The sequence below is a fragment of the Fukomys damarensis genome, unplaced genomic scaffold, assembly GCF_012274545.1.
Source record: "Fukomys damarensis isolate Sample0158 unplaced genomic scaffold, DMR_v1.0_HiC HiC_scaffold_5, whole genome shotgun sequence".
NCBI lineage: Eukaryota > Metazoa > Chordata > Mammalia > Rodentia > Bathyergidae > Fukomys > Fukomys damarensis.
In genome coordinates, this window is record NW_022900917.1 from 67358719 (window position 1) to 67379851 (window position 21133).

General features: G+C 38.9%; 2 protein-coding genes across 2 annotated transcripts in view; both read right to left on the reverse strand.

Moving 5' to 3' along the window:
* LOC104853330 (zinc fingers and homeoboxes protein 1) overlaps positions 1-21133 on the reverse strand; it is a 46287-nt gene that overhangs the window by 20635 nt on the left and 4519 nt on the right. The window lies entirely within an intron of this gene.
* Zhx1 (zinc fingers and homeoboxes 1) lies at positions 6378-16880 on the reverse strand. The gene is made up of 3 exons (XM_010611247.3): positions 16838-16880; positions 10845-13690; positions 6378-7942 (listed from the first exon to the last, which is right to left on the reverse strand). Exon 2 carries the CDS (start codon positions 13464-13466, stop codon positions 10848-10850), a length of 2619 nt encoding a protein of 872 aa, XP_010609549.1. The 5' UTR covers positions 13467-13690; positions 16838-16880; the 3' UTR covers positions 6378-7942; positions 10845-10847.

Consider the following 21133-nt stretch of genomic DNA (forward strand, 5'->3'; position numbering starts at 1 on the left):
CTCCTCGAACACCGAGTCCTCGAACTCGCCGCCGATCAGCCAGCACGCCGGATCCATGGCGTGCAGCCGGGAACTGAGCCCACACTGACGAGAGCTGCGCCAGCCAGCTAGCCGCCAACCGGAAGCGACCAACCGGAAGCGACCAACCGGAAGCTGGTGCGCGGCTCGCTGGGATGCGTAGTCCGAGGCCGCGCCGATTTCCGGGGCCGGAGCGAAGGGCGCAAAGTTGCTCACAGCATTTCCTGAACTGTTAAGGCTATTTTTATTATATGCATTTTCAGTCTTAACAATTTAGGAGAGGCACAATGATTCCCATCTTCTAAGGTAAGAAGATATCAGGCCTTGAATAGTTGAAGGAACTTCTCAGTCCGTTTTTACCTGGCGAGGCGCTCAGAAACCACAGAGACGGCCCGGGTGTCTGTAAAAGAGACGCCATCACCCGTGACGGACCAGCGCGCCTTTACAAAAAAAAGCAGAAAGATGCTCTGGGGGGCTTAGTTAGGGTGCGTTCCTTCTGCCTGCCAAGACCACCAGATCTGGAGTTCAGATTAAGCCGGGCGTGTTGGGATTTTACACTTTCGGGATATCCCTTGACTCCAAAAAGCAGAAACTGCTGACAGAATACTAGCCAGTGTCATATCACACATTGTGCCATATCACAGAGCGGGTGATGGAGTTTTCACCGGATACCACTGACCAGTTCCTCTTCTCACACACTCTTCCAAAGGTTCCAAAACCAGTCCCGCAGGTTTCAAAATCCAGCTCTCTGGTTATTACTCCCCAAATTTAGAACCAGCCCATTCATCCAGCAGCTCCAGACAGGAAGTTCCACCTAGACAGCCGCCAGGCATTAGCTCACCTTTAAATTCAGCCAGAGGGATTTGTTTTCTTTTTCTTTTAGAGATTGAACCTGACTCCTCAGGTTGGCTCACATGGCCCTTGTGCAGCTAGCACCAGGTACTTCTACCAGGATGTTTTGCACACCCTCTAGCTGGTGTCTACATTCACTTTTGTCCCATGCTCACTTGTCCATCACCTCCAGTAGATCATGAGCTCATCCTAGGAAGGCATTGGGTCACTCATGTCTGTGTCTACCACTAAGCACAGCGTCTGGCACCCAGTACACCCTCACTCAATGTTTATCAAATGACTTAATCTATACTGTATGTCCTATATTGACACAGTATTCTGGTGTAGGTCTAAAATGTCTTTAAACTCGGCTTGGTCATATATGCCTGTATATGCCTGTAATCCCAGCACTCAGGAGGCTGAAGGAGGAGGATTGCAGTGAGTTCAAGGCCAACCTGGGCTACACAGCACATTCAAGGCTACCCTGAACTACCTAGCAAGACCCTGTCTCAGAAAAAAAAAAAATCAAAAACAACCAAAAAAAATCTTTAAAAATGTCTCTTGTATTTGTTTAGATGTGGGTCTTTTGGAAAGTGATCAGACTGTGAGGTCTCCAGTTACATAAGTGGATCAATCCATTGATGAGATAATTTAGTGGCATTATTGGGGATTAATAAAACTTTAGGAGTCAAGGCCTAGTTGAAAGGAGTGGGTCCTCTCTGACTCTTTACATCTTTTTGTTCCCTGGCAACCATAAAGCAGTCATCTTTGCTCCACCACACCCTTCAACTATGTTGTTTCTATCTAACCACAGGCCTAAAGCAATGAAGCCAACTATCCATGGCTAAAACTTTTGAAACTATGAGCCAAAATAAATCTTCCCTTATTTAAGTCCCTTAGCTTAGGTACTTTCATACAGTGATGAAAAGATAACATAGAAAATTAGTACCAGGAGTGGGGCCTTGATTTCCAAGATGCTCCCAAGACATATTTCCTATTGTTCTCTGCAAAGTACTTTGCTTCTTTTTTGTTTGTTTTTGTTTTTTGCTTTTTTGGTACCAGAGATCGAACTTGAGTCACTGCGCTTTGGAACCACTGAACTAAATCCCTGGCCCCCTTGGCTTCTTTTTAATGACACTAATCTGTTCAATAACCACATGTTCCATGGTCCCAAATTTACACATGCTTCTTTTCTAGCCAAGCTTCAAGTTTCTCAAATTTGTTAGTTCTTTTTGCTCCCAGTTCTCACTGTAAAAGTAGTCAGCCAGAAATATATATGCCACTGCCTGAATGCTATGCTACCTTGAAATTTCCTCTACTAAATTAATTAGTACATTGCATTTAAATAGCCTCGCACAGTCTTAGAGCATGGATAAAATGTAGACAACGTCTTTGTCAGAATGTAACACTCAAGACCTCTACAGCAATTCCTAATAGAGTTGTAATTTCCTGAACCCTCAGGAAACATAAACCTTTACTATCTGCAATCCTTTCAGCATTCTGATCCACCAGGATCACCCATTAAACTCCACTTACAATACCCTGACCTTTTTATAAGCTGCATTTCTAATTTTTTCCAAGTTTCTCCCACAAGCAAGTTCCAAAAGCTTCTGAACCACATGATCAGGTGTAGTCACAGCAACAACCCCATTTCTGGTACCAGTTTTTTGTTACTCAACTTCTTGTCATTGTGACAAAATACCTGAGATAAACAACTTAAAGGAGGAAAGGTTTAGTTTGATTTATAGCTTTAGAGGTTTTAGTCTGTGGTCAGCTGGCTCCATTGCTCTAGGGATGTAGTGAGGAAGAAACATTATGGTGGAAACGCATGGTGGAGCAAAACTGCTCATGGCATGGCAGCCAGGCAGCAGAGAGGGTGAAAAGGATCCAAATAGGAAGGGGCCAGAGGCAAAATATAATTATCCATAACCAGCTTCTTTCAACAATGCCCTCCCTTCTCATGTTCTAATAATACCATCAGATTATAAATCTATCAATAAATTAATCCACTGATGCAGTTGGGAGTCTTCATGAGCCAGTGACTTCCAAAAGCCAGTTTTCTGAACATAGAAGCTTTTAGGGGGACATTTTATACCCAAACAATATACACACATTATTCATTTATCCAGTCCATGCATAATGCAGTGTGTCTGAGGGCTTTCTCTAGGCTGTGAGCCAAGGATATACCACTCATGGTCTCTGCTCTCATGAAACCCCATACAAGATGGTGAAGTAGAGAATAAACATAAGCAAATTAATTACAGATTGTGGTGATGTCCTATGGTAAAGAATTATGGAACTTAGTAATCTAAAACATCTTCTGTATGAAACCACATCTCTTCTTACCCATACAGTTTTCCTCTTAGCAAACATTCTCAGCTTTCATAGATATTTATATTCTTTTTTCCTCATTTCTACCTTTTTTTCTGTTCCTTTTGAGCAAAATGTATCCTTATATTGCTGGCATGAAAATGATCCCACTAATTTTCATGTATTTTTAACCAACATATATTAATATTTTGAGCTCACACAGATATCTCATATTCTGGAAATTGAGTCAAATAAAATTTGTTGCATATCTGCTATAAGCCTAGCACTGTTTTCAGAGTGAAAGATACAGTGACAAATAAGATCCTTGCCCTCATGAAACTTAAGTTTTAGTGGGAAGACAATAAACAATCCATGTTCTTGGTGTAGAGTCCTAGTCCCTAGTTCCAGAGCAAGCACAGAAGACCTTTATTTACAAAGAACTAAATGTATCTTCCAACCTGTGGAGGCTGCCTGAAGGACTAATGGAAGATGCTCATTTGTTTTGCATAACTTGGCACTTGGACTAAAAAGTAGTGGCCATTACTAGAAAACACTGCAAGGGAACCAATGACCTGAAAATGCCCATGTCAACTTTATAGTTGAGTCATACAGCACACTGCAAAGGACTGGAGGGAAAGACTGTGGGATATTCTTTGGGAAGATAGGGCATTCAAAAATTCCTGTACATTTGGGAGAATTAGAAAGAAATACCACATACCCAGGACAAGATGCATACTCATAAAAGACCTAGGCAGACCCTAAGTGTTCACCTTGATCTTCTTAGGTTCACCACAAGCCTGGAGTGTTGGAATATCCCAGCACTGAGCAATGGTCAGATAAGAAGTATTTGGCTTTTTATTTTTCATTTCTTTTCTTTTTTTCAACATAGTATTACGAGTTCTAGCCAAAGCAATTAACACAAGAAATAAAAAGCATCTGAATTGGAAAGGACATCTATTCACAGGTGACATGATCCTATGTATAGTAGAAAGACCCAAAGAATCCACAAGAGAGCTACTAGAGCTAATAAATTCAGCAAAGTCGTACAAGATCAACAAATGAAAATCAATTGTATCTATACCCCAGCAATGAACAATCTAAAAAATGGAAATTAAAAAAGCAATCCCATTAACAACAGCATCTGGGCCAGGGATTTAGTTCAGTAGTGCTGCTGCCTGCTTCACAAGCACAAGATCCCAAGTTCGATCCCCAGTACCAAAACAAACAAAAAACAACAACAGTATCTACAATAAAATACCAGCTGGGCATGGAGGCATACATCTGTAATCCTAGCACTCTGTGAGGCTAAGTCAGGAGGATTGCAAATTCAAGCCTAGAAGCCCAGCTTGGGCAACTTGGTGAGACCTTGCCTCAAAGCTTAAAAATAAGATTTAAAAAGGGGTTGGGATGTAGTTCAGGGCTAAGACCCTGGGTTCAATACCTAGTACAATCAATAAAATATGTAGGAATAAATTTAAGCAAGGTGAAAGACTTGTACACTGAAAACTATAGAACATTGTTGAAAGCAGTGAAGGCCTAAATACACAGAATGAGACATTCTACATTCCTGGGAATCAAACTCAGAACCTTGTGCTTGCAAGGCAGGTGGTGGAACCACTGAGCTAAATCCCCAGCCCACTGTATAATAATTTTATACAAAGGTATGAGCAAGGACAGAGAGAAACTGAAACTGCTGTACACTGCCAGTAAAATTATAATATATAGATGCTGTGGAAAACATTCTGGCTCTGTGAAAAGCCTGGTGGTCCCTCAGTTACACAGAGCTGGGTGTAGTGGTACATGCCTTCAGTCCCAGTCCACTCAGGAGACTGAGGCAGAAGTATCATAAGTTCAAGGCCAGTCTGGGCAATTTAGTGACACTCTCAAAATAAAATAAAATTGGGCTGGTGATGTAGCTCAGTGGTAGAGCACTGTGTATTAAGTACAAGGCTCTGGACTTAACCCCCAGTGCTATAAAACAAACCAAAACATAGAGGAACAAGGCTGGAGATTTAGCTCAGCAGTGCCGCCACCTACCTCACAAGCACAAGGTCCCGAGTTTGATCCCTAGTACCAACCCTCACAAAAAACATAGAATGACCATCTGACTCAGGGGTTCTACTTCTAGATACATATACAAAAGAACCAAAGCCAGGTATGGTGGTGCGCACCTGTTATGCCAGCACTCTGGAAGGCTGACACAGGAGGATCACAAGTTCAAACCCAGCCTGGGAAACTTAGCAAGACTCTGTCTCAAAATAAAATAAAAAGGGTCAGGGAATATAGCTTAATGTGAAGCTATATAATGGGTTGAATCCCCAATCCCACAAAAACAACAAAAATCCCTAAAAAACAGGAACCCAAATACTTGAAAGTCAGTTTTCATTGCAGCATTATTTACAATAACTAAAAAGTGGAAATAACCCAACTGTTCATTGACAAATGAGAGGTAACCAAAATACAGTAAATATATACACAATGAAATGTAATTCAGCAATTAAAACAAAGTTCTGATGTATGCTGCAGTGTTTACCTTGGCAGCACATACTAAAATTGATGTATGCTGCAACACGAATGACCTTGCCGACATGCTAAGTGAAATAAGCCAGGTACAAAAGGACAAATACTGTATGAGTCTATTTATTTGAAATATCAAGAATAGACAAATTCATAGAGACAGAAAGTAGACTAAAGGATACCAGGGCTGGAGGGAATTGAGTTATTGCTTAATGGTTTCAAGTTTCTGTTTGGGGTGATAAAAAAATTTTGGAAATTGTATAGTTAAAATTAGTATCATGGCAAATTTTATGTTATATATATTTTACCACTACTTAAAAAAATTACTCAGTTAATAAAGTGGAAAAAAAAAGTCACTGAAAACTACTAATTACTGCTAACTTTTATTTTGTATTCAAGGACACAATCAACCAGGAGAGAAAGGTTCTCTTGCTCTGTCAAATAAATATATTTAAAAGCTAGCAAACATCAGAGCAGAATTTTATCGAACCTATAAAAGAGATGGGAAAAATTTTATTAATACTGTAGTTATTTAAAGCTATACAGTTAACATATCACAAGGGAAACATAATATAAATATATTCAAACATAATATAAATATATTCCAATTCTTGACATTTCAAATTTCAAAACATTAAAATTACTGTCAAACAAAACTCAGACCACATTAGCAATGGTTTAAAAAAGGGAGCAATTTAATCATTATAATACAGAGTGCTTTAAGTCCTTAAACATGTAAAAGAAGTTTAGTGCATTCAATTGTTACAGTCTTTACATTGCTTCTTTTTTAAAAAAAGTTAACAGTAGTATGAAAAAAGCCACCCACAAAGCCAACTGTCTGAGTGAAGAAATCAGCTAAATTGCAGCATTTGAGAAGTACTAATAAAGCTATAGTTAAAAAATAAAAAGTTTATAAAAATGAAAGCAGCATGCATATTCAAGGCTTTTTCATAACATTTTCATTCGCTGACAAACATTTAACCAAGAGCTTAATATTTATTATTCATTAAATTAGGTAAAATAAACTGGCCAGGGCCACTACATGTGATCATTCAGAAAAACATTTTAATATCCAAAGCTCATTAAACTGAACATTTCTTCTATGAAGAAAGCACATTTTGCAAAATGGTCCTATGGTCACAAAAGAAAGGGTCCTTCTCAACATGAATGAACAGCACCAGTCTTTACAAAGTTTTAAGTCAGTATGAACTTCAGTCTCCTGATGTAGAAAGAGTTAACAGTTAACACTCCCATGATTGATTCATAAGTGGAAAAGCTAACTTTTAACTCATTGGAATCAGTTCAGAATTTTTTTCTCTCTTCACTGAAATTGTTACACAAGGTAGAATTTCACCAAAAGAGAGCTCTTGAAAATTCTGATCTGACACTTCTACAAACACTTCTGATTTCCACCTGATTGTAAGAAAACACTACGGTATTTTACCACATGATTCTTTTTCACATTTTTTGGTACAGTATTTATTTTAGAGTTTTACTCTATTCAACTTCTTATACCAGTTTCTTTTCCTTCGGTATTATCTTCAGTTTAATAACAAGCAAAACAGCTTCTAATTTAAAAAAAAGTAACAGAAGTATTACAAATGGAAATAGTGATATCTGCGAGTGTTTAATGAAAGATCCAATCATTAAGGGCCAGTGATACCACAAAATCTTATTGTCCCAACATGTATAAATAAGCTATTTTTATGCTGGAAATTGTTTAGGCTCATGTACAGCTTTTAATCTTGGTACAGGGCCTGATAAATAAGACACAGAAATAAATCAAGTATTGGGGCTTTTTTTTTCCCATTTCTAACAATTTTTACTCTGTAAAATGTTTGGTCACTCGAAGCTACAAGCTTAATCACTATCAAAGAATTACAAGCAATACAGCCCATCTTACTAGACACACACTAGTAAGCTGGACTAAATATGAGGACAAGCTCTAGTGGTCATTAAACCCGTTCAGAAGGTCCAAAATTCTGAATGTCTCCATTATAGCAGAATAAAAATGTACTGTATTAAAATCTGAATTTTTACAAGTTGTTTTTTAATTAGTGTTGTATTTACATTGCAGAACTTCCACCAGCTGCAGTAGTTTAACTTTGGCACAACATTAAGTTCCATTTCTTTTGGATATTGGATCCTGTTTTTTGAGAGTATGTATTCCCCAAAACATTTTCAGTGTCATCGAAGATTGGGCCCATTCACAGTAAATCAGATATCTTGAGTAGAAGAATTGATTCTCTTTCAACATTTTAAGCAGCTATAAAAGAAAAACATAAAAACCCTGAAACTTTAAAGAAAATAATGTTTTAATTTTTACTACTTTTAAAACAAAAATGGTGCTTGCTTTGGCAGCACATATACTAAAATTAGAACAAAAATGTATCAATTAGCTATGAAAATACATCCTGTCTTCTCTCAGTACTGAGTTCACTTCCCACATACATCTCATATAATGCACTAGACTTGTAGGCAATATATATATATATTCATTATGTGCCAAATTTGTTTATGACATTTACCACCTTTCTCTAATCATTGATAAAAGTTATTAGTATGAAGTATGTTTCATTGTCAGAATTTGTGATGAACAAATTATAAAATCTAAAGACTTGTATTTTTTCTTATTTATATACAAATCTGGCATGTACCAAAGATATATATGTACTTCACTTCCTGCAATATTTTTGGGAAGGTTTTGATGAGTCCTCTTATAAATGAAAAATTTACTAAACCAATGAGAAGACACAAATTCATGTGTTTTATAATATCAGACTTTGATATTTTTTAAGCAAAGCATGCTTCTATGTGCATCACAAAAATGCACGTTACACATATAAAGACATTTTTTGAAAACTGTAGCTTTATGTGAATTCTCAGCATAATTAGTATCTGTGCTAATATAAAACATAAGAATTATCCACACAAATTTTTGTTTTTGTTTTTGTTCTTTTTTGAGACAGGGTCTCACTGTATAGTTGAGACTGACCTGGAACTCACTCTGTAGCCCAGGCTGGTCTCGAACTCACAGCGATCCTCCTGCCTCAGCTTCCCGAGTGCTGGGATTATAGGCATGAGCCACCACACCTGTCAATCCACACAAATTTAAAGTAAGGTCAAAGTAAACCATACAGAAAAGTTCACATTATTTTTAGAAGACTGCAGCTCTCCAGAAAATCACTGCAGAGCCTCAACAACAATTCACTGCAGCAACAAATTTGCTGATTTAATCTTGGCTGGGTGCACATTCTTGTGTTTAGCAATAAAAAAAATGCCTGTTAAAAATATTTTATGCATCTGGGTCAGAACAAAGTCTGTTCTGAAGCTTTCCGACATGAGGAAGTGGAGACTGCATTTCAGGATAAAGCCGTATAAAACTGTTTTGCTTCTTAAGACCTACAGTGATTACATTATGCTCTATATCCTGTTACATGATTTATGATGCTTATTAAAACAGGTACATTTTTAGTTCATCTATTTTCCTGCCTTAAGAAAAAATAAATAGCCAGGCATGGTGGTGCATACCTGTAATCCCAGCACTTGGGAGGTTGAGGAAGGAGGATTGCTGTGAGTTCGAGACCAGCCTGGGCTACATAGTGAGTTCCAGGTCAGTCTCAAGTACATAATGAGACCCTGTCTCAAAAAACCAAGAAAGATCCCAAAAAAACAAAAACAAGGAAAAATTAATGAAAAATATTGCTAGGCAATAAGAAGAGTTCCTGGTATCTTTATAAATAATTGTTAAACCAGGGAGACGACATGAGGGAAGTAAGAAGTACTGTGTAGAATAAGACTGTATAAAAATAAAGGGGAGTTAGGAATGTAGAAAGCCAAGGAAATAAGTAAAGATACTCATGTAAAATGTAGTGATGGTACCCTACGTCTCCTCTCCTACCTTACTGCCTGAGAACACTGCAGTAACTTCTTGTAGCACAATGCTATTTGAAAATAACTATGGACAGACACAGACATTTTATGACAACTATGTTATTTTCAAAACAGTATTTTTTAATCCTAGAATACTCCAAAACAGAACAGAAAAAGAATAAAACAGGGCTGGGGATTTAGCTCAGCAGTTCTGGTGCCTCCCTTGCAAGCGCAAGGTCCCAAGTTCAATCCCCTGTACCGCCCCCCAAAAAAGAATAAAACAGTGTCTGAAATCCATATTAAGAAATGAAGTCCTAACTCCAAATTAGGTATCAATTTGTGACAATAAAATTATAATAAATGAATTAAGATTTAAGGAATACACCAAAACCTTTCCATTTTAAACCATATTTTTTTTCACTTTTATGACTATACATATTTTTTAACCAAAAACAACAAACACTTATTTTTAGCTGAACACAGGACTTGTGCTAATATCAGTTTTGTTTTATATCAAAGAATGAAAAGATATTTTAGGCAGCTGAGTTAATAATGAATCCATTACTTGACTTTTGATCTCTAAAACAGAAATAATCTGCATTAGTTTTCAAAAACACCACCTAAGCAAACATGAATTTATGTTTTAACCCATTCATGCCATGAAATTCATAGATGTTACCTAGAAAAGTTCAAGAAACAAGAACTTGAAGAGAGAAATATTTTATTATGTTCTGCTGTTATGTGCCATTCCAAAAATGGCACACTAGGCATAAAAGGATTAATAGAAAAAGATACTGTAAAAATCTAATAAAGTTTTAGGGACAACATGATGAAGGAAAAAAATATCCATTTTCACCTAGTTTCTTAAAAGGGAGAAACCCTCACCCCTGCTGTCTCTATTTTGGTATATTCTCCCCCTTCTTTCTAGTTTGTTTTTTTAATAGGTGAAAAAATGAAACCTTAGTGAAGGGAGGATTGTGAGAAACACATTTTATTTGTCTTTAGTTTGTGTTTGTCTCCATCTTCTTTGTTACAAAGTAATTTTCCCTTGAAACAAACTAAAAAACATTTTGTATTAAAATATAATTAAAGCAACATGAAACTCTACAACATAATAATTATAATCACACATGAAAATCATGTATGTCTTGGCAATACTAGTGGCACCTAGTTCTCTTACTAGGGAAAAGCAGCAAAAGTATTTTAGAAAAAAAGTCAAGTGAAGATGACTGATACAACCATGTGACTTAAAAATGCACATCGATGATGAATATAATCGCAGGTTAAAAACTTACATTTCAGTCATCCGATTTCGACAGTTTCCGCTTCACATGTCGTGGGGGTTCCCAAGTATCACTATCATCAGTTTCTTCTTCATCCTCCTCCTGATCATCAACAACTTCATCTTCCTCCTCATTTTCCTCAAATAATTCTATGCCTAACTCAGATCTTCTCTGTCTCTCTGCAAACCATTCTCTGACCTGCTCATAGCCCATATGTGATCTGTTGACGAGCTCGTCGAGGTCTTGCTCGTTGAGAAATTTGTGCTTCAGGTAATAATCCTTAAGGATCGCAGTTCCAGTTTTAAATTTTATAAGTGATGGTGCCCTGTCCCAGGTGTTCATTCTTTTGCCTCCTCGCGGCCGCCCACGCGGTCTTCCTCTCCCTCGCCCTTTGGGCCTCCCTCTCCCTCTTTTCCTAAGGGAAGACAGGCCGTTCATGCTGCTTGAGTTGGAGCTTTGATAGTAGTAGTACCACTTTAAATTTCCGTTCTTCCAAGCATAGCGAGTGTCCCCAAACCAGCTAACTATGTCTGTCCTGGCAAGCCCACTTTCCTCGGCCAACTTATCATACTCCTCTGCTGACGGCCACTGGCTGCGGACGAAAGCGCTTTTCAACATGTGCAGCTGCTCTGGGGTTTTTTTACATATCTTGCCAGTACTCCCTGACTTAGGTGGGGCCGATTCATCTCCAGGAGAAGTTTCTCCAGCTTCTTCTTTGGAATTACCTGCGTTACTTTCATCTATTTCTATTTTCTCTTCCTTTAAAGCTTTTGATTTCTTCTCTGTAAACCAAGCATCAATTTCTCTTCTGGTAAGTTTGGTTTGCGCTCTTAACCTATTTAATTCCTCATCTGTAAGAACCGAGCTGTTAAGAAAACTTGCCTGAAGGACGCGAAGTTGCTCTGCAGTTTTCTCCTTAAACTTCTGTGGAGTGAAGTCAGGAAAAGGATTCCAGGATTGTTTAGGCTGTGAAGTAACCACAGTTGGGGTGTCTGTGGTTTCGTCGCTGGAGTCTATGATGATGGTGGTAGAGGGGTCATTGTTGAGATGTACGCACTGGTTGCTTTTTGAATTTCTCTGGTTGTATCTCGTGTCACTAAACCATTTTTTAATCTCTCCTTTTGTCAGGCCTGTGATTTTCATAAGTCTGATAATTTCTGAATCATGGGGGAACTGATTTTTAAGGTAGCTAACTTTTAATTCTGCAAGTTGCTCTTTAGTCTTTTTTGCCCGAATGCCAAATGAATCAGGATTTACCAGGGGCGTTTCAGGTTTGGCATTTTGAGAAGGTGGAACTGCTGCTGCAGCTGGCTTTGTTTCTGCAACAGGCTGAGCAGCAGGTGCTTGGCTTTTCTGTACATTTGTTTGATTGGGAACCCCTGCCACTGTCAAGGCTATTGGTGCTGTTACAGGCAAGGTATTTGTCCCAGCCACTTGGGTAAGAACCAGACCTGGCTGGCCAACAATTTGGCATGTCTGTAAAATAGGTGGTAACCCATTACTCCCTGTGGAAATGTGGGTAGGAATGACAGTTATGGTCTGAGGAACAGTATGTACCGTTCCATTGAACTGTTTTCTTCTTGCCTCCTCTACTTCTTCTGGAGTCCAACTAACACCATGTTTCAGACGCTGGGCTGAAAACCATATCTTGATCTGTTCCTCTGTATATTTTGCTTGAGCAGAAAGAACTGTGATTTCTGACATTGTTGGATAAGGGAATTTGTTGTAGGTGTTAAGTAAAAGGGGGTTGTTATCTAATGCAGCATTGTAGGCAGGAATGCTATTGACAGGGATTAAGACTTTGGGAATTAAATTAGAGTTCTGCTGTGCTGATACTGCAGTTATCACCTGTGCTAGTCCAGGAAGGACTGCTGTGGGGGTCACTACTGTACTGGCAGTATTTGGATGTATTCTGTTTACAATGGAAGTACTTGTATTAGATTCTGAAGCTGAAGAACTTGCACTTTCTACGTTTTCTTCACGGTCTGGTTTGATCTCATTATCTTTCTTTTCAGGAACATCCTCAGCTGAGTTATGATGGACTGTAATCCGTTTGTTTTCTACTTTATTTTTCATCATTTTCATGATAGGAGTTTTACTGATCGAGATTCCTGAAGAAGAAACTTCTATGGATTCTGTTTGTTCTGTATTCTCCTCTTTAACAAAACTACCATCAAAAGTCAGATCATTTATTGTTTGTTCAAAGATTGTCTGGTTATTACGTTTCACCATAGTCAACTTGAAATTCTCTTCTCCTGGGTGATATTTCAGATTATGCTCAGAAAGTGCATCATACCTTTTGGTAAGAAAATTGCATTCAACACAAACATAAGATGAATTTAGCACTACATTGGGGTGTTCTGAATCCACGTGGAAAGTAAACATATTTAGATCTGGAGTTTGAAAAGTACAATATTTACATTCATAGCCACCTTCAACTTTTTTATTTTGCTGATTGTCAGAATCCACAGATTCATGAACTTCCTCGTCACTTGAGATGCTCGCTGCTCTGGCGTTCTCCACAGGTGTAAGGACAGGAGGACCTTCATCCAAATCTGATACCAACTCAAGGTCTGGATCCTGTTCACTGGCAAGGACCATGCAAGGTGTTGTTGATTTTCGCCTGCTTGCCATTCTGATGTTATGGGTAAATTTCAGTGGTGACCAAAAATCATTGAGGCTTAAAACTGTTCAGGATTCTTCATTTGGAAACAATGGCTTTTGGTTCTTCAAGTCCACTTTTGTGCTCAACAAGTCTCATTAGCAGCTTTTTCATGGTGCAATCAAGTAAAGAGCTTATTGTTGGCAGCTAAAATACTGCTGAACTGCTGAAATTTTTGAAGCACACCTCCAATCACCTACATTAAAATAAATTTAAAATGAGTGACTATGATCTTGTAAGCAAACTAGAGTTATACTTCACTTAGGTTAAGTTACTGGGTATCTCAGGTATAAAGATCTGGAAAAAGACAAGAATAGAAGAAAGTCTTCTACAAATCAAAATAGATCTCTAGACAACTCACTGAAGGCCATAGACGGCACTCATACGTCAGACCCAAGCTTGGTTATTTGCCTCTTTTAACCACCTAGGTATTAGGAAAAAAGAAAGAAAGAAAGGACACTATTATCAGTGTAAAATGATAATCTGTTAACAAGGGAGGAACTTTAAAACTAGAGAAAGCAGTCACAGATATTAAAATATAATAGCCATTACATGTGTAAGCAATTCAGTGCATCGGCTACAGCCTCATCTTCCTATAGATCTGTTTCATTATCTTCAAAAGCAAGCTCAAAGGTGACAAAAACAAAAAGATGGAAGGTGATAACCTCAGTTTCAGAACCACTGTTCTTTATCATTCTGTATAATGCTACCAGAATTTATAAGATATATCTAATCATATCAGCCTATAAATATGGATCCCCAGTGCTGAAAAACTAAGTTCAAGTTCCTTAAGGCACACATAATTCCCTTCGCTATTTGGCCCCAGCCTCACTTTCCTATTCTATCTCTTGCCATCTTTCTCCTCCATCATATTTCCTCATGCCTTTCACACACAGGAAATGATTGCCCCTCCAAGGAGTTTCAGTGCACTTTCAGACTTTGTTTAGGCCATTCCTGAGTCTAGGATATTTCTTTGTGCCCTAATGTGTTAATCTACTTCTCTGCTTTATAGATCACTATTCTCTTTAACTGGCTTTCATATCCTCCACTGTACTTTCATCTAGCACTTTCCCATATTATAGCAGCAGTGTGACATTTCTGTTCCTACTCCTTTATATCTATAGTCTCCTTATTACAGATACTGTGGTCTATTCTTGTGTGTGTGTGTGTGTGTGTGTGTGTGTGTGTGTGTGTGTGTGTGTGCAGGCAGGCTCTTGTTTTGTAGTTCAGGCTGGCCTTGAACTATGTAGTCTAGGCTGACCTCAAACTTGAGGCAATCCTCTTGATTTGGCCTCCTTAGTGCTGGATTACAGGCATACACCACCACACCTGGAAAGTCTTTTTTGTTTTTTTGTAACAGCTTACTGAAATGGGTTGCACAAAGGACATTTATGTTTTCAGTCTAACGTCGTCCCAGCTGAGATATTTTGACTGACATTTCATTCATGCCTGCATCTCCAGTGCACACAGAAAATCTATACTAGGGCCAAGGATACAGCTCAGCAGCATAGTGCCTGCCTGGCAAGCTTGAGGTCCTCAGTTCCATCCCCAGTACCAAAAAAAAAAGCAAAGAAAAAATAAAAAGAAATCTATATTTAAGCACATAATCACTAAATATTTATTAAATTAAACTAACATGAATTAGAAAATGAGCTTGAGGATACCGCCATAGCTTTGAACAGCTGCAATTCACAGTAATACCTTTATATCATCAAGGAAATATAAACTAAACTTATACAAATACATCTTAATAAACTTGGCAATCAAACTATTTAAAATAAATTAGATGCTAAATCAGTTAAGGCTTATGTTTCTGAAGTGTAAACCAAATCAAAGAGAATAAAACAAGTAAGTGGTCTCACTTATTTGCCGCACGAGTTATTTTTCATTGACTGACACTATCCCTATTATAGCTGAGTAAGGAAATAGGATTTTAAAGCAAAAGTAGGTCCCTGTGGAAAGACACACTGACTGAGTGAAGAGGGAGACATTTCGGGAAACAGCTGTGCAAAGAGAACACGCCTTGTCTTGAAGGTGGCTAAGCTCCCCACTAGAATCACTCAGAAATCACTCATGGAAAGCCGAGCTAAAAGTCCCTGTTCTCTGATTCCCAAATTACAAACAAAGAGCACTGTCTTAGTAACACTATGGTGTGTATATTTGGAATCCCTACCATTTAAGGTGTCATTCTTTTTTCTATAAAAATCTTTTGATTTCTAAGAAATTGTAAAGCAATCACTAAAATTTAAAACTATTTTTTTCTTTCCTTCATTTATTTTCCAGTACTGGAGCTTGAACCCTGTGCCCACATATTAAGCTACGTCTGCTCTGCAGCCCATTCATTCACTCATTTATTTGGAACTGGGTCTCACTAAGTAGTAGCTAAGTTACTCAGGCTAAACTCGAACTTTCAGTCCTCCTGCTTCAGCTTCCCAGGATGCTAAAATTACAGGATGTACCAGTATGCTCGATTTACAACTGTTTTTTAACTCAATGTTATAAACTAAAGTCATCTTCTAATCTAATAGAGGTCATCACTATTTTTTTTTTCAGATATCAACACAGCTTGTTGATTATCACTTGTTAGAAATAGAATTCCCAAGGCCTGGGAGGATAGCTCAGTGATAGAAATGAGACTACGGGTTCCATCTCCAATATCACAAAAATGAAAGAAAAAAAAAAGAACAAAGAAACAAGGAATTCTCAAAATAGCTCTAAAAATGTAGAAAAGTAATAATAAATGAGCAGGACTCATTATGTGGCCTGTAAAGAAAAACTTGAGAGGCAGGAGAATAGTCCAACACATTTGGTTTGTGTATATTAATAGCTAGAAGTTAAAAAGAAAGTTTTTTTTTCCTGAAACTACCTCAAATTGGTGGTTTTCAAATGTTTTTATTTAGGGGAGCCCTTTATTCTAAACAAAATACTATGAGAGTCCAGTACAAAAGAGATAAAGGAGTCACTATGTGGTTGGAGGAGGAAGAAGGTAAACTACTTCCTGATTGAGGCCCAGGGATCCCACAACCTCTACTTCTCAGGAGTGCCAAGGTGTGTTTGAAACACTTTACCTTAAAAACTTAAAGGTGATCAAGGCAATATAGCAGCTTCTCCTAGTTTTTCTCAGCGTGCCTCTACTATACATGGAATTTGAAAACTAACCTAGAGTGAAGTGCTATGCCCTTGCAGTTTGCTTACCTGGAGTTATGAAGGAAAGCCAACCCAAGGTATCGAGGGAAGAACAAGTAGCCAATAGAATAAAGTTATACAAGAGGACTCCAGATCTTTTTGTTCTTTTGGCTCTCCAGCTCTCACGGTTAAAACTTCTTTTTTAAAAAAATCTTACCTAGTAGCCGGGTGTGGTAGTGAATGCCTGTAGTCCCAGCACTTGGGAGGCTGAGGCAGGAGGACTGTCGTGAATTCAAGGCTAGCCTGGGCTACACAGTGAGATCCTGTCTCAAAAAATAAATCAATAAGTAAATAAATCTTACCTAACATATAAAGAAATATGCTACCAAATTTGTTATTTTTCTACTAGCTCAATCACATTGATCAGGCTAGGCATGGTGATGAATGCCTGTAGTCCCAGCACCCATAAGATGGAGGCCAGCCTGAGCTACATAGAAAGACCCTGTCTCAAAAACAAAACAAAACAGCCAGGTGTGGTGGCGCACGCCTGTAATACCAGCACTCAGGAGGCTGAGGCAGGAGGATTACTGTAAGTTTGAGACCAGCCTGGGCTACATAATGAGTTCCAGGTCAGTCTCAAGTACATACTGAGACCCTGCCTCAAACAAACAAACAAACAAACAAATCAAAACAATAAAACAGGCTAATCAGTAAGAAGCAGTTTTCAACAAATTTTAAAAGCTTAAATTTTATCTACAGTCATGAAAAATATGAAACACCGATACACTATATTACAACTTAGTAATGTATACCCAAAATTGTGGGGTTTTTTTTCCTCTGAAAACATTGGCCTAGGCAAAATACTTAGTTAAAAGAGAGTCTTAAGCAGGGGGGCAAGGGGGTGGAGGGCTTCATTTATACAAAAGCCTAAAAACCTGATTATCTTGGCTATTTAAGATTATCTCAACTTCTAGTTACTTCTATATGTAACCATGCAGACCTGAGAAATACTCTTTTCTTTTTCCTTCTAACTACAAGCTATCTTCAGGTTCTCCACAATTTCACTGACAAAAACTGTGTATTATTTAACATATTTCTAAAAGAAATAAGAGAATTCCCAAAAGAATGCCAAAATGGCTCACTATAGTCTAAAAATAGACCAATGAGCAAAAAAGCTTATCTTTCTGGTTCTTATTATAAAATCATAATTTTGAAAGAAAGTAAGGACCTTAGTACAACTGCCTCATTTTATGGAAGAAGAAACCTAGGCTCAGAGTAATTAATTCATAGAGGCATTATGGTATACAATGAGAGCATAGATTTTGGAGGTCCTTTTGCCACTCAGTAGTTAGATATCTGGAAAAGCTATTCAACTTTAGGGCTGGGATTTAGCTCAGTGGTTCAACTGCCTGCCTCACAAGTGCAAGGACCTGAGTTTGATCCCCGGTACCAAAGAAAAAAAAAAGCTATTCAACTTCAACTGCAGTTTTCTCATCTATAAAACCAAGTTTCTCCAATAATTTGTTGGGTGGCAGCCATGTGCCAGGCACTTAGTGCTGGGCACTAAGGATGCAGTGGTGACCAATACAGACTGTTTCTGCTGTCAGGCACAAGAAGTAGCTCAAGGAGAACCGACCCACAGTGATGACAGAATAACTGTGATCAGTGCAGTGAGAAGCAGCACCAGGGACTGCGCAGGAGTGGCATGGCTCCACTGTGGTAGCTGAACAAGTAAGAAGCCTCCTCTCCCCATGGTGGTATATAGTAAGTGCCTAATGGGTGCTATTTTTCAGTCCCTGAATAATGCTTTGGGGAGGATAAGAAATACCAGCTGTTTGATATGTTCTTGTTCTCTCTCCAAACTTACTCAACTGACATGGCACACAAATTGAATGAAAAAGTGGGCACTAAAAATACAGAATTTATGTGGTGTAGTTCCAATTAATCCCCCTTTGTCATTAAAGTGCAATGGAGCCAGGACAGGAAAGCTGCCACACTGAAATTGCTATTAGCTGACAGGCAGCTGATCCTGTTTGAATATCCACCAAGAACAAGGCTCAAAATCAATCTGGAAGCCAGGCGTGGTGGTGCATGCCTGTAATCCCAGTACTCAGAAGGCTGAGACAGGAGGATTGCTGTGAATTCGAGACCAGCCTGGGCTACATAGTGAGTTCCAGTTTAGTCTCAACTACATAGAGAGACCCTGTCTCAAAAAACAAAACAACAACAACAAAAAAAATCAACCTGGAGGGAACAGCTCTGCTGCGGGCTGTGGGGGCCATGCAGGCCCTGAGTGGCCGGCAGAATTTCCATGGTGATGGACCAACAGTAGAAAATTTGAAGAGATGCAAGCAGAAAAGTGAAATGAAACCAGGCCCGAGGGCAACAGGAAAGGCCGGGTATCAGGAGGTCCGTGAGCCCTCTTGCCAGACCAACAGAAGGTGTCCGGGTCAGGACTCCTGAGGCTGGAGATGCGGCTGGCAGGCTGGCACTCGAGGGGCAGGAGGCGTGGACAAGAAGCCAGCACGCAGCAGAGCAGAGGGAGACCATCTCTCAGCCCCTCTCCAGGCGCTGGTCAGGCCAGAAGCCCACAGGCTCGGCTTCCCACCACCTTTCCCACCCTCCAGGAACCCTCGGAAGACACTCCTGGGAGGTGCTTCTGGGGGCCTTTGCGCCTCCTTTCCCACCCCAGCTGTCCGCTCAAGGCCTCTCTTTCCTCTTAAAAACCATTTTCAAACTTTTCAAAACTTTAATCTTTTTCTGCAAGAGAGCTGACAGTTCACTCGAGGGTGGGGCGCATTTTGAGGTCATTGCTCACCGTCTTTACAGCTCCCAAACCATCTGCACCGAAGGAATTTGGGCTCAAAACTAGGACCCATTCTTTGCTTTTTCTACGGAGATGAGTGGGGGTGTCAATTAGGGGAACCTTGCACTATTTACCTGGAAAGGGTCAGAGGTCAGTTGCACAACAGAGTAGCCTGATGGCTTTGATTAAAACAGTAAAAAGTACGATCTAAATATATTCAAACTGTAAATGTAATTCTTTTGAAAATCTTTCAGTTGACTTTTCTGTAAGAAATATATTTAAAACACTGGCCAGCCTTCTTGGAAGAAACAGGAACTGTGGTTTCTCAGCGGTAGGGAGGCTAAGGCAGGATGACAGCCCCAAGTTTAAGGCCAGCCTGGAGTACATAAAGACCCTGTCTCAACTCCCCCCACCCCAGCAATAGTAATAAAGCACTGAAAAAAATTAACGGTTTACTGCTTTTAAAAAATAATCAAAGTAGTGATTAAGGAACATGGAAAAATATTTACCCAAACTTAAATTTTTGAACAATCAGAACAAAATCTGCATGTTAACTATAATAACTAAGAGGGAATATTTGTGCATATGGATAAAAACTAGATGAGAAGTATATATAAAAAATGAAATTTTCACATGAAATAATGGGTGGAATTTTTAGGTGTGCTATTTACTCATCTTTTTTTGTTTTTCCTGGAATCCCTCGTACCACAAGATTGAACCCTCATCCTTCACATTGAGCTACATCACTCAGCCCTTTATTTTTCATTTTTGTGACAGGTTCTCACTAACTTGCCGAGGCTAGCTAGGCTGGAATCTGCAATCCTCCTGCCTCAGCCTCCCACAGTGTTCTTCCAGGAGAAGCAGGAATCCTTCAGTACAAATAGCATTCAGGTGTATTTCTGACATTTTTTGGAGGTGTTGCTCTGAGAAGTCAGGTTGGTTCTAAAAACCTTGAAAAATCACCTATATTCTGTATGATGCAAATCTGGCCAAGCCAATTTCTATGGATCTATTTGTGTCCTGGCCCTTCTCCTGAGGGTAGGATGTTCCTCAACTAAATTATGATTCTGAACTCACTGAAATAATTATTTAAAAGTTTCTCTACAAAAAAGGACTTAATGAAACCAAAATTTATTTCATTACTGTATAAAAATTTTGGCAGTTCTTACAAGTTCTTCTTTTATGGTCATAATGACTATCTGTTTGACTTTTCACTCTATCCCCAGGGCAAGTTCATATTAGGACCCCTTTATATCTGCTGAAAACAATTCTAAAATATACATATATCATGTATGACCCACTTTTCTTCATTAAACACTCATTTATGGAGGAGCTATTAAAACGATTATGCTTCCTGTATGTGGGTTATTTACAGTGATAAAGTCCTTACCGATAATAAATTACACTAGTCATTAGAACATTAAACTATCCTCCAATCTAAAGTATTACAAGTCTGGCGCAATGACACATGCTTGTAATCCCAGCTACTGAGGAGACTGAGGCAGGAGGATCACAAGTGCCAGGTCAACCTTGACAACTCAGCAAGATCCAGTATCAAAAATAAGAAGAGGGCTGGGCATGGTGGCACATGCCTGTAATCCCAGCACTCGGGAGGCTGAGGCAGGAGGATCACTGTGAGTTCAAGACCAGCCTGGGCTATATAGTGAGCTCCAGGTCAGTCTCAACTACATAGTGAGACCCTGTCTC

Coding starts and splice junctions, on each gene's coding strand:
- Zhx1 (XM_010611247.3), bottom strand. CDS start 13,466: ATGGCAAGCAGGCGAAAATCAACAACACCTTGCATGGTCCTTGCCAGT.